The sequence below is a fragment of the Ursus maritimus genome, unplaced genomic scaffold, assembly GCF_017311325.1.
Source record: "Ursus maritimus isolate PB19 unplaced genomic scaffold, ASM1731132v1 scaffold_3, whole genome shotgun sequence".
Taxonomy (NCBI): domain Eukaryota; kingdom Metazoa; phylum Chordata; class Mammalia; order Carnivora; family Ursidae; genus Ursus; species Ursus maritimus.
In genome coordinates this window covers 17,581,250-17,596,072 of record NW_024425563.1, presented here as the reverse complement: position 1 = coordinate 17,596,072, position 14,823 = coordinate 17,581,250, and the positions used below count along the sequence as shown (strand labels likewise).

Below are 14,823 nucleotides of genomic sequence, written 5' to 3'. Positions count from 1 at the left end.
CAATAATACTCAAAAATGAAATCAACTAGGGCTTAGAGATTCTTTGACAGAAATTTTCACTATAATAGTAGCATGAGTAATTCTCTACATGTCAAAATTTAGTTTGGAATGGTTCAACCTTAAATTCTATCCAGAACGTTTCACCCAAAAAAAGAAAAAAAAAAATCAAGAAGCATTTATTAAATAAGAAGTCATCTGTTATTTTAACACTGTTTTTGTACCATACAGAAATACGATCAAGAAATTCCAATGGATCAATTATAATGGGGCTTTAATCTGAAATAACTCCAAATTAAAAAAGAGTAATATTTGATTTTAACAATCTGCTCTTAACGGAGACCCTACTATACTTTCTCTAGTTTGACCTGGAGAGTCCAAGGTGGCAATCAATGCCCCTCTACCTTCTAAATGAAAAGTATTACTGCAAAAGTCTACAGCAACAATCTGATGTCCTCATCTATAATAGGGAAGTGCAGCATTGTGCTCTGGTATAAACCTTACTTAATATGCATATGGTCAACATTTTTATTTGTAAAGTCACATTTATAATACTACAAATTGAAAGGAGAACAGAGAACAGGAAATATTAAAAAAAACACAGGATAATAAACCTTCAATTCACCCTTCACAGGACACTGACTCAGTGTACACTTTCACGGGGAGAACCATTTTATAAAAACGTTAGGTTATCGGAAACATTTGATAGGTTATTATTTTCTAGCAGGTTCTGTAAAGAGTGGAAATTAGGAAGGAAAAAAACCCCTCATAATTACAGTAACCCACTTGGCTTCCATTTTGTTGATATTCCCCCTAAAGTAGCATTTACCAAAATGCTTTCCTTGGTCAATTAAGTTCTGATTGTACATTCTTGGGTATGTATTAGCATATTAAAGACTCTGAGAAGTCCTGCAGGAAAGAAAACTATCTTCATTAATCTAGCATTTTCAAACTTAATGGACTACAGACCGATTTTTATCATAACAATATTCTGTAAAACTGACATTCCATGGAACACTGTTTGGAAAATGCTACTTTAATAACAATTAAAAAAAATAAAATCCCTCGTTTTTGCTTTTACAATTTTAACTTTTAAAGAAAAATACTCCCTTTTCTGCAAAGTTTATAATTCACATTAATTTACTACCTGCATTTCCTCTTTTGTGAAGCTGGCCGCCTCATCCCCCAATTCATGTAGATACATGCAGTCAGGCTTTGGACACTGCATATTCTTTAAGAAGTAACTGCAGTATTTTGTTGTACCTAGGGATGCCTGCAGAAAGAGTCAGGGAGGGGGAAATAAGGACCCAAAACGTGAATTGACACAATGAGAATTTCCATGTTTGGTGTTTTCACTTCACCTCAAATGAGGCACAGACATGACAAATCAAGAAGTATGCCTCTGAGTACTGGAGAACTAAACTCTTACTAGCAGGATCTATTGAAGATGATGCTCATTTGGAAGAACCAAAGAAAACACCTCAGATTTTCCAGAACTTGAGTACCCAAATCATCTTCCTTAGAGATAAGAAGAGAAGATACATAAAATCTACTTCATGTTACAGAAGTCTGGCACCTAAGCAAATTCTTTTTTCTAGTTATGCCATCCTTTTTCCATTTATACAAAGCATGGCTTAGTGTGGCCCTTTACTCAAACCTTAATTGATCAATGGGCAAATCTTTAAGTACTGACAAATTATAACCATTATCTACTTCTGATAAGAATAACAGATCCTATTTTCACAAAATAAGATTACGTGTAAATACAGATTTTTTAAAGATTATCACCAAATAATGAATGTATTTATTCCTACCTGGTAAAACAAGACCCTACATAAGCTGGTAGTAAACAAATAAGCTATCATAAATCAGTACGGATGCTTAAGAAGCAATCTTCAAACAGACTCCCTCCAAATGTAAGAAGTAAATGCTAGGCTCTCCCCGATTTACTGTATTTTCTCTCTTCCCCCTTAAAAAAAATCAAGAGGACCATATTACCTTAAGTGTTCTGCCATCTACTACCACATTATTGACACACTGTATGGCTCTGAGAGCATCTTCTGACCGGATATAGGTTACATAAGCACTGGCACTTGGACCCTAAAGTGAAAACACACTGTTACTAGTTTCAAATTCAAGAAAAACTTGAAAAAAACAATTCTTTTGCACTCTGCCTAGGGAATTCTAAAGGCCTTCACTACTACTATCATTAGTAATAATGACAATAATTAGAAATAGTAGTAGCTTTGATTAAACCATATACTAGCTCATCTTAAAACAATTATCTGATTTTAAGTAGACTAAAATATAATATGGATAAAGTATCATCTCTGGCTTGGTATTTATTTTTCTAAAGTCATTTGACAGGCTCGTCAAGGTTACAACAAATTTTGAAAGTTGGATTTAAAAAAATAAAATTTAAAGACACTGTGTCAATTATGTTCTCCCAAAAATAAATGCAATTTACAAGAGTATTCTATCTGCTAATACCAGCATAACAAAGATGCCCTATTAAGTTTTCAATACCTGAAAATATGAATTTGAAATCATCATCTAATTATTACACTGCCTGATAATAGACTCAACTCCCCCTCCCCCTCAAACCATCACCTAATCTTTGTTTTACTATTTCTTACTACTATCTTTACTATTTCTTAGTACTATCTTACTACTATTAAGTCCTGAAGTCAAATGAGCACCAGAAATTCCCCCACCCCACCAGTAGAGGTCACTACACTGCTTAAATCCTTGACCCTCAGGCTTCCTAATCCCAGAAAGTAGATTTTCCTTCTGAACAGCCCAGGTCAAGCCTAGACCATAGGGAAGAAAGGCAAAAACCCCTATAATTAGTTACCTGTGAGCCTGCATATGATGTGCTATTATTGATGACAACTTTATGTATTTTACCAAACTTCCCAAAATATTCTGGTCGTTTTAAAACCTATAAAAGAAGAAGAAATAAGGTATAATGTGTCCCCATTTTCATCAACGTTATCCTTATAATGGGAACATACACCATCCCTCTTCAGTGAAAGGAAAATAATTTTTAAAGTTTTCTAATAAATGTGACTACTACCTATTTACAATTTCTGTGATTAACCTATAGGAAATCATCAACAGAGTCCAAAAGCTATTTTTAATTGACCCACTATATGGAAACTAAAGACTCACTAAGTTTGGTACTACCCACTACGTTTTAATATGTACACCAATAATCCATGGGATCTTATCTTCACAGTGGTCTTAAATACCAAACAGATCAAATATCTTAACCACATTTTCATTAATAGATAATTCTTATAAAAAAGTAATTTTCAAAAGAATGACCAAAATAATTATGTATTAAACAGAGACAAAAACTCAGGAACAGACATAGTAGAGTCTTTACTAATAAATCTACTGTATATGACATTTGATATATTACATTAAAGCTACAAATTGCAAATATGGTAACAATGTTCCTCAACCTTAGGCTTCATGATTCAACAATGTGTGTGTACTTAGTTTCTTTGTGTCAATTTTACCACTTCTTGATTATCTCCTGTTTTTTTCTTCCCTTTTCCTGGTAAATAACATATATGTGGTGATGGATGGAAAAAAATTGAGGAAACAAATTTATACATTTCTTTCTCTATTACCTGGTTACTTCTTGGTGGTTATTCCCCCTCATACTTCTGTCATTTCCTTTACTTTGTGATCACTACATGCATTCATTTAACTTCTCTTAGAGACTTACTTGACCTTGCCTAATTTGACTAATACGTAACTTGATTTAAAAACCTCTCCTTGTAATTTGCAACTACTCCAAAATTACATTTTATTCTTTTCCTAGAATTTATCTATAGACCTACTGTTCCTACAACCTTCCCAAATAAAAAGCTCTCTCAAGGAAAGCTTTCTGTGTGTACCTTTCCATGTGTGTGCAAAGTATTCTTTCCAAACACTCTAATTTGATAACATTCTCACATACTTAAAATCTTGGCCAATATGTTCTGCATATGACAGAATCAAAGCTTTGTGAAAGAGTCTGGCTGAGGTATCATTAATCCTTAATAGTTTTCAAATTAATTAACATCATTATTTTTACCACATTTTACTTTAGGTTCTTATAAGTATAAGGCTGTTACATTTCCTATAGCCAATTGTAATGGATTATAAGATGAGGTGACTGTATTGGTTTTCAATCTTTTTTCCACCAGATCCCCCAAGACAAATGAGACTATTAAGTGGCAAAACCAATGACCCTCAGGTTGTACCCATCAAAGTCTCAGGGCTGATGAGTAGGGAAGAGCTTGTTTTGAGAAGCTTCCTGGCTGGTGGAGTTTAGAACTGCACTCAATATTCCAACTGGATGCACACCAACTCAGCACAGGGCTTCAGAGCCAGAATACCTGCTTCAGGGAGTTCAGGCTGGTCACACGTTGTGCTGCATCAGCATCTCAAATCACATCTGAGTTATGGCCGTAGCTCTCAATGAAGGCAGCATTCAAGGGAACATTTGGAAAATCTGTGGGAGCTTTTATTGGGGGAGGTTGTCAAAGGGACTGGGAGGCGATACTTATGTTCAGTGGATGGGAGCCAGGAACGGCTTACAATGCTCCGGCTAGTCCTGCACAATAAAGAATTGTCCTGCACAACTTTTGAATGTTCTACAAGACATTCATGTAACTGAGAAACCTATTTATAATTAAGTGAACATAGAAACAAATTCCACGTTATATATAAACTCAGAAGTAGTTCCCTACAGTTTTGACATATGTTGAATTTATAGGAAAGGAAATAATATGTAATTAAGGGAAGACTACAAGTGCTTTGTTCAGAATTATACCAAGAGTTATTTCAGAAAAATCACATCATTTGCTTTTCATAGTATCTGGACTGCCAATACATATACCTTTAACAATCTGCCTTTGTAGGTGTCACACCCACAGTGATTCTGCACACACATGCAAGCATCTTACTATTTTATTGCGTATTTAAAAACAGTACTCCCCAAACTTGAATATGCAAACAAATCATTTGAGGACTTAGTTAAACTGCATATTCAGATCTAGTTGCTCTGAAGCAGGGCCTGAGTTTACATAATAAGCACCCAGGGGATACTAATCTACCAGCTCAGAAACCACACCTTGAGTAGCAAGGTTCTAGAGTAGTGGTACCCAAAATTTTACATGTAGAAATAGTCTTTTTATAAATTATTTCCCTTTTATTTCTTTATTTCATGAAATCACTTCATAAAAGTCACACAGTGTTATATTTTAAAACACGGGTACTGGCTCTGATAAGGTTGAAAACCACTCACTTATGGAAATAGTTTCTGGCCAGTATTTGGGCATAACACCTTCAATACAACATAAGACTTGTATATAATTATACTGACATGTCACACTGAAGCCAGAATGATTATTTTCAAAGCACAAATCTAGCCATGTCCCTGTTCTTAAGAACATTCAACAGGTTCCCACTGCCTTTAGAATAAAGTGCAAACTCCTTCACATGGTTAGAAAGCCCTTCATTGTATGTTACTACTTACCTCACCAGCCTCATCTCTCACCAATGCACTCTAATCTTCCAGCCAAAAAAATCACTTGCAGACCGAGATCTTTCTCATCCTGAAGAATTTGTACAGTTCCTGCACCAGAAGCACTTTGCCCCAAAGATAGTGGAAGAGTACATACCTCCCCAACAAGATCGGGTGCTCTCTCTTGTGCCTCCACAGCACAAAGTACTTCTCATATTATATTACACTGTTAGTTTGAAAATAAGCAAGGACTACCTTTGTACTGGTGTATATTCAGTGTCTTACATACTGCCCAGCACACTGTAGGTACTCAATAAATGCTAACCGAAAAGTAACTGTGTCAGCACTGAACAAAAAGGATTACATGGATAAAAAAACACTGGTGGGCCCCAAAGTATTAGCAAATGGCCTATGGCTGATAAGAAATGGCTTGCCCGGCCAGGCAAGGGAAATTCAAATAATTTAAACTTTCTATATTAAGTGCTCCAGATTCTACCTAAACATACAACTAGCAGAACAGTATTCTAGTGATTCAGAAGTATGGGGAGTAGGTAAAGCACGCTGCATATCACTACATTATCCATATATGAAATCCCACATATTTACTTCACAGTGAGCCAGCTTTAATACTAATATAGAATACACAAGGCCACATGACAGAATTATAAATGCCCAATGGCATGCCTAATGTCTTCCTATATATTCTTTGGGAACATAGTCAAGTCTTCATGGATACTACAGAGAAAATAAAAAACTTGGTAAGCAGATAGAAGGATGAATGGATAAATTAGGGGAATGGATGAACAACAGACCAATTATCAGTGTAAAATACCCTGGAACAGGACCTTTAAAAAACTGGTGGGTTGGGAAGGGGGTGGTTCCTAGTTCTGGCTCTGCTGTGAAATAGCTGTGTGATCCCAGTTCACTTAACTAAGTCACTTAACCTCCCTATGCCTCAATTTCTCATTTGTAAAATAACATGGTTCTGTCTTTAAAGTCTTTAAGTTCCTCAAACAAGCTGCTCTCTCGAACCACCACATACCCAGGACACTCCTGTCCTTATTTGTTGCCTAGCCAATCTCTAGTAATTCTTAATTATCCTTTCCTCTGGGAGGCTTTTTGTGGATTTCTATACTAGCCAAGTTCCCCACTGTTATACGTTCCCCCCAAACTCTGTACTTCCCTGTTTATAAATGCCCAGCACACCTACAAGTACTTAAATTTAGGGTGCTTGGGTGGCTCTGTCAGTTAAGCATCTGCCTTCAGTTCAGGTCATGATCTCAGGGTCCTGGAATTGAGCCCTGCATTGGGCTTCCTGCTCAGCACAGAGCCTGCTTCTCCCTCTCCTCCCTGCTCATGCTCTCTGTCGCTCTTTCTGTTGCTATTTCTGATGCTATCTCTGTCTCTCTCTCTCAAATAAATAACTAAATAAAATCTTTAAAAAAGAAAAAAAAAAAAAAGGACTTAAATCCTGTCTTACCAATAGTCTGTAAGTTAGTTAAGCATAGAGACTGTGACTGGCTAAATTATTTTATCTCCAACATCAAAGTACCTAAAACATGGTAAGTATTCAAGAGTTAATTCATAAAATGAATGAATTAGGTTCCAGCAAATCTATAAATTTTAGGATTTGGAAGATGATCACTTCTCATCACTGCCTCTAACTACCTATCATATCTTCTAAAATAGTTTTTTTGTGGGGTGCCCAGGTAGCTCAGTCAGTTAAGCCGGAATCGGAATCTGGCTCCCTGCTCAGCAGGAAGTCTGCTACTTCCTCTTCCTCTACTCCTCCCCCACTCGTGCTTGCTCTCTCTCTCTCTCAAATAAATAAAATCTTAAAAAAATAAAAGTTTTTTTTATTGATCAATAAATGAATACATTTGACAATTAATTTTGGTATTAAGTTTTCTGATGCACAAGTTATTTTCAAAATAAGCTTGAATTTTTCCTAAGCTCTCTTGTTTTGCTAATCAGAATTCAGTCAAATATCAAATTGTTCATCATCCAAAAATAAGTAAATAGGGGACTTCTTTGACCTGAAAGTTACACTAACAACTTGAAACCAAGTTTTCTAATAAATCCAACTTTAAATTTTCCAAACTGAAAAGATTACACAATAAATTAAGAGAATTTGCTATTATTTAGAAGTGGTAGGAAAGAATACAAAAAACACTGGTCTTTGGTCTTCCTAGAGTTTCAAGAGAAATAAATGAGAGAAATGAATGTTTAAAAAAATTCACTGTCCTCTCACCAAGCAACAATGATTTCAAAAGTATAAAACAAATAGAATGGCTTTTTTTTTTAATATTTTATTTATTTATTTGACAGAGCGAGAGACAGCCCGCGAGAGAGGGAACACAAGCAGGGGGAGTGGGAGAGGAAGAAGCAGGCTCCCAGCAGAGCAGGGAGCCCGATGTGGGGCTCGATCCCAGGACCCTGGGATCACGCCCTGGGCCGAAGGCAGACGCTTAACAGCTGAGCCACCCAGGCGCCCAAAGTAGAGTGTTTTTTTTAAGGTACATTTAGATTCATGATAAAGTACCTTCTCTCACTAGTCACCACCTAGATTAATTTTTTTTCTGTGTAATAGTTCTTCAGATTAATGTTACTGGAGTCATGTCACTTGAGATGGAAATAAGAAACCTCTGTAAGTAAATAAAAACAAATCACAGAATCTCAAGAGGAGGTAGGAAACCTATAATCCAAAAACCAGACTGAGACTATGGCTTAATTTTAGCCAGCTTTCAGGTGCTGCTCCCCATATACCTCCAGTAATATAGGTGACAGGATCCAGGCAGGATGTATTAACAAAATCAAGTACATGCATTTCCAAGAGTTGTCAAATCAAAATAAAAGTTCCATTGGTTTACCAGAATAGCAGTTTCAGAAATGCCAAAGTAGATTCTAATCAGTAAGATTAATAGGAGTAAATAGAGACAGATAAAATAAAAAACTTGCAAAAGCAAGACGTGCCCTCTGATTAGAAAAAAGGCAGAGTTGAAAGGGGAAGACAGAAGGACTGGCGTATAAAGTTGTAGTGGTGTTCAAGAAAATGGTCACAGGGGAAGTAGGATTCTGCCTGCCAGAGGAATTAAAAACAAAAAGAACTGGCTGCTGAGGTTGAGTCATAGGCCTAAAACGAGCTCTCATCCTTAACAGCTCTTACTGAAGTCTTTTCCTGTAGAACTCTAGATCAGCCCCCTTTGGCTTTGGAAAAAACCTGGTCTCCTGAAGGATTCATGCCGCCCACTAATGCCAGTATCCCCAGACTTCAGACCAAGTAATTCTGGAGTTGCCTCTGTGTTTATTGCCAATGATAAAGGCTTCTTACTAAGGTCTCCCTGACTTTCTCTTCTCCTGATCCTGAAGCCCTTCAGAGCCTCAATTATACAGTAAGCTCATCATTAATAAATATACATTATTCTCTCTAAACTGATTTTTACAAAATCGATTTTTAGACTCCTTAAATTTCCTTCCACTGGGGTCTTTGCCCACTTAGCCAAGTCTGAAGATTCCCATCTCCCTAAGCATATTCACTATAATCCTCCCTCTTATTGGTACCATGATGACAAGGACTACTCCAAACCCTTCTCAGGGAGTACTTCTGGCAGATCCCCCAAATCCAACTCTATCCTACTGAAGCAAACACTCTGGCTGTCAATCAGCTTCTACCTGCTCTCCCATCAATCTAGTCAGCCCCTCCTAATATATCAGAAACTGAAAATTAGCAGATGTACATCCAAGGGCATCAGGGAAAGTTATAAGCTCAACATTACTCTTACAATGCATGTGGCGAAAGGCAAAAAAAAGGTAATGAACAAAAGGGTTAAGGCCTCCCCTGCCTCCAAACAAACGACACAGAACCTGGTCCATTATTTTCCTTCATCAAATTCTTTCCCCAAAATTGGCTTAAAATAAATGAATAAAGAATGATGGTACAGTGTAGCAGCAGGTCTATAATTGTTCAATAACCAAGAATCACTATGTGGACAGGATTAAAAAAAAAATACAGATCTCTAGTGGGTTCATGTAACTGCATGTCCACTGTGATCCTTATATAGCTACAGAAAAGAGGAAAGAAACCAAGTAGTCATGTCACATGTTAGCCTGAATAGCAAAATGGAACCATTATCCAACTTTCAGAGATTATTAGCACTGAAGGAGATTGCAGAGATCTAGTTCAACTGCCTCGTTTTGCAACTGAAGAAAATGAGGCCAAAAAGATTAAGACACTTGCCTAAGATCACAAATGGTCATTGGATTCTTAGAGATAATTAAAAAATCATTTCCCATTCTCTCCTAAGTTTTAATAATTTCAGGGGAATCCTGCAAATAGGGAAGATCAGCTGTTATTTCCAAATAAGAGAGGCAAAAAAGAAAAAAATGTCAGGTTGAGCAAGAAAACAGAAGAGGACTTACCTCTGGGTCTGCTAGGCGCTGAGAGAGACCTACAACAAAGACGAGGTTTTTTTGTACAACACGTACACTAGCCAAATGTTTGCGGTTTTCTGATATTTTCTGTTTTCTCTCATTCTGTTTCTGTTTTTTCTCATTCTTTATCCTTTGCAATTCTTCCTGGGAGAGTGGTTTATAAACTGCTGGGTCTTCTGGATATGGCTTTAATCACAAAACAAACATAGAAGTTAGCATTAAATAAGAAAAGAAATAAGCTACATGAATAACCAATTATCATTTTGGATAATGGGTATGCAGTTATTTGTTACAGCTCTCTTTTTCTAAATCTTTTAACTGCTTAAAATATTTTTATTTAATAAACTTAAGATAAAAGTTTTAAAAATACTTATTTTTTTAGAACTTAGCACAAACCACTTTTAGCACTAAAACTTAAAACACTGAGAAAGGTTCTATAATAAAAAAAATACAATCGTGGTATTCCCTATCGCATCCAGCAGAGTTGACAGGAAAAGAAAGCTTCCAGGGTGCTGTGTAAGCGGCAGAGTATAACTTATCTCATCTAAACATAGGTTTATATATTACAATCCACAAATATTTAATGAAAACATACTATGTGCTAGATTAATGAAGTACTTATTCTTTAATTCACTGTCAATCTAAAAGGAACATAAATGGGCAAATAAACAATAATCCATAGATACTCTGGCTTAGGAGTTTGACTTTAGTTTCCAACACTTACTAGACACGTGGACTTAAGCAAGTTAATGAAACTCTATGCCTCAGTGTCCTCAATAGTAAGATGAAAATGATTTAAAGGCTGGTGTAAAAGTAAAATAACTCTTATAAAGCCATTATTATCATGAATAGCACACAGTAATCCCTCAGTAAATACCAGCAATTATACTGCTACAATTTTTTTCCCTTTCTTGTCATTACAATATTGTTTTCATTCCTACCGCTAATGCCAAGGCTACTGGTGGCCTGAATCACACTGCCTGGCTTTGCATCTTGGCTCCTCTTTACTATGAGAGACCTTGGCCATAAGTTATGTGACCTGCCTGCCTCAGTCATTTCTCCTGTAAAATAGGAATCACGGTAATTTATTCAGAGGGTTTCTGTATGAGTTAGAAAAGTTATACATTTATAAAGTGATTAAAACTGTGTCCTACACATAAGCATTCAATAAGTTATTAATTATTACTACTAGTAAAAAATAGGGACGCCTGGGTGGCTCAGTGGCTAAATGTCCGACTCTTTTTTTTTTTTTATTTGACAGAGATAGAGACAGCCATTGAGAGAGGTTAACACAAGCAGGGGGAGTGGGAGAGGAAGAAGCAGGCTCCCAGCGGAGTAGCCTGATGTGGGGCTCGATCCCAGAATGCCAGGATCACGCCCTGAGCCGAAGGCAGACGCTTAATGACTGAGCCATCCAGGTGCCCCGAAATGTCCGACTCTTGATTTCAGCTCAGGTCATGATCTCAGGGTTGTGAAACTAAGACCAGCATTGGGCTCCATGCTGCGTGTGGAGCCTGCTTAAGATTCTCTCTCTCCCTGTGCCCCCCCCAAATAAATAGTCAATAATAAATGAAAGATGGGACACATTAAATACAATCATATCTAAGTGGATATGAAGAGATCCCAGAAATAGGAAATTGTGCCTGTCAGAATACAGGAGTAGGGACTAACAGAAATGATGTCTTCAAGAAAAAAGGTAGGAACAAGGTAGAGTGGAGACACTATTCAAAAGCCTGAAATCTTGCTATATTTTTAACATAAAGGTACTTTCATCTTTTCATATGTAAGTAAAACACAAAAACAAAACCCCTCAGATTTGTGAACACACTCAGATTAATGCTGAAGGCAATTAAGAAAGTGAGACTTCTCTTTATGTTCCTCAGCTTCTATTGGTAATATCATAAGGTCTCCAAAAATCCTGTTCTTAAATATTCAGACATAATTCTTAGTGGTCCTGGAGGACGCAAGCACCCATACCATTTGATTTCCACATTTAAAAATCTGAATAAAAATAATAAAATAAAAATCTGAATCTTCCAGCTAATTGGTCCTATTTGGCATACTCCAACTTACTTGTGAGTAGGAGGCATATAAAACAGCTGACTTGGTAAACTCATGTGACTTTTGCATAACCCGAAGTCTTTCTCCAGGATAAAATATAAAGCTAAGTAGTGTACATTTTAGGCGCTCAATAAATATTTGCCAAATGAACGCCAAGCTACTCTCTAGAACAAAGAATTAAGCATTGTTAATTTCCCTTTTAAAAAAATCTTAACTTTTCAAGGTTCCAGAAAAAGCTGGAAAAGCATGCACTCCATGACAGCTGCTCCACCACACACACACCGCCATAAATACCTACTCTACAAACCCAATGACAGAAAATTAATAAGCTGATACAAAGAGATGAGCAAGGGAGAAAGTCTAAAAATAGGAGATGAAAAACACATGTGGTTTACTTTTTTACTGAAACATGTACACTAAACTTAATTTTCCAGGAATATAGCATCAAATGAAAAGTACAAAAGGAAATTTTTCTTTAAATATGTTATTGTGTGTTATATATCAACTAAAGCAAAATATGGCACCTGTGGAGAAGCAGTTTTAATGTGTAAAATATTTTTAATAGTGTTAATTTGACGATAAATTGCCAAACTATTAATTACGATGGTTTACAATCTCTAGTGTGATCACTTAATTTCTTTCATGTGTGTAGTCATAGTCCCACTTTTATTTCTAATGTATCTTTATGGTTTTTCTCTTTATTTTCTGATCAGACTAGCCAAGAGTTTGATTATTTTATTGTCTTTCACGGAACCAGCTCTTATATTGAAATACTACTTTTTTTCTATTTCTCCAAATTCTGCTTAATTCTGCTTCTACTGTCACAATGTTTACTACTCTTTCTTGGTTTCTTAACCTAGAAATAAGCTAATCTAGTTTTTGTTCTTTGTTTTCCAATAAATACATTCACAGCTTTAACTTTTCCTCCTCCTAGAAACAATGAAAAATACTATATAAAGTTTTGTTTTTTAACTAATCTTAGAAACAATAATGATCTGCAGTGGGGCAGTCCCAAGCCAATTTCTGTATGAAAAGTCAAAATTCAGAGAGTTAAGTGTAAAGTCTGTGTAACAACAAATGGGGAGGAAGCGTCAGCATTCAAAGCCCAGGGCCAGCCCAAGGTGAAGAGTCTTTGGGGAACTCAACCCCATGTTAAGCTGAGACCTAGCCTGTCCCCAAAAGGCTCTTTCAGTCTCAGGATAACAACAAACTACAGAGATAAGATAAAATGGGGATAGAAGAAAAACATCCTGAAGAAGTTGCTGAAACCAACCGTATGGAAGATTTGCATCCTAGAGACCTAAGACCTTTATACTTGGCCCCACCAGCAACCATTATGTTGGAGGCATCCCTATTGGCACTGTTCATAGGATCCAGCAGAAGCCAAATCAAAGTTTCTCTACAGAAGGCCAAATCTACCTTGGGCCCTGGACAACCCTACAAATAATTCAGTGACAAAAAACAGGAAGTAGGCATAGATATAACCAAGCACATAAAGAAATAAAACAACATGAACAACCACCAGTAGAAACATTCCTCACAGACTTTGGCTAGTGGAATTATTAGACACAGATTTAAAAACAATAATGCTTATCCATTTAAACAAGTATATGATTTGCTGCCAAAAAAACCCAAAAAAACCCTCAAATATATGATAAACTTGAAACTAGGAGCAGGGTACAAAAAATATATTTAAAATATACCAAACATGAAAAGAGAACATTACTTCTAGAAAGGCAAAATGTTAAAACTCAATAGACATATTTATATTTAGCAAAACACTGGACCTAAAAAAAAAAAAATCAAACACAAAAAGATCAGGAGAAATCATCCATTAATGCACTAAGAAAACAAACAGAAAAGAGATTAGGAGACATGAAAAGCAGTGAAAACAAATCTGAAAAATATGTAATTAGAATCCCAGATAAAGAAAGAGAAAAGGCAGTATCTGAAGAGATGATAGCTGATTTTTTCCCCCAGAATTAATGAAATTCACCAAGACACAGATTTAAGAAGCCCTATAAACCCCAAGCAGGATAAATAAAAAGATATACCTAACTGAATTATTTTTGGAACTGTTTAATACTTCCACTGTAGCCTAACAGTCAATTTTTATGCTCATTGCACTTGTATTTTAAAGTTCTGTACTAATCTGGGCTGGCTGGCTGGCTGAGTTGGAAAAGTATATGACTTCTGATCTTGGGGTCATGAGTTTGAACCCCACATTGGGTGTAGAGATTATAAATAAACAAATTAAAAAAAATAAAACAAAGGTTTGTATTAATGTGTACAAAGTTGTGTGCATGTACAAACACACACATGCTTGCTAACTGTGTTATTCAAATTTTCCATTTCCTGGGATGCCTGGGTGGCTCTGAGTCAGTTAAGCATTTGCCTTCAGCTCAGGTCATAATCCCAGGGTCCTGGGATCAAGTTCCACAACAGGCTTCTTGCTCAATGGGGAGCCTGCTTCTCCCTCTGCTTGCCACTCTCCCTGCTTGTGCTCTCTCTGACAAATAAATAAAATCTTCAAAAAAATTTTTTTGTCCATTTCCTTTTTTTGGTCTATTTCATCTATCAAACTCTAAAATACAGAAGTTAGAATTCTCTCCATTATGGATATGGATATAGTTTCTCCTGGTATTTATATCAGCTCTATATACTTCAAGGCTCTACTGTTAAGTAAATAAAATTCCATGACTTTACGGACATTTAGCAATTAAAAACATTCCTCTTTTCCCTTTTAAAATGTGTTTGATCTTAAATTTGATTAAGACTAATACCAGTTCTATTATATCTTCTTTCCTGTGATT

At 36.2% G+C, this 14,823-nt stretch overlaps 1 protein-coding gene across 7 annotated transcripts in view; it reads right to left on the bottom strand.

Annotated features, from left to right (window-relative positions):
• The window catches only part of CNOT4 (CCR4-NOT transcription complex subunit 4), a 136,624-nt gene that overhangs the window by 57,141 nt on the left and 64,660 nt on the right, over positions 1-14,823 (bottom strand). For all 7 annotated transcript variants that reach the window (XM_040643966.1, XM_040643969.1, XM_040643968.1 and 4 more), the window contains 4 exons: positions 9,938-10,135; positions 2,852-2,938; positions 1,996-2,097; positions 1,145-1,270 (listed from right to left, as the gene is read on the bottom strand). In XM_040643966.1, the coding sequence (XP_040499900.1) occupies positions 1,145-1,270; positions 1,996-2,097; positions 2,852-2,938; positions 9,938-10,135 (513 nt within the window). The remainder of the gene's footprint in view (positions 1-1,144; positions 1,271-1,995; positions 2,098-2,851; positions 2,939-9,937; positions 10,136-14,823) is intronic.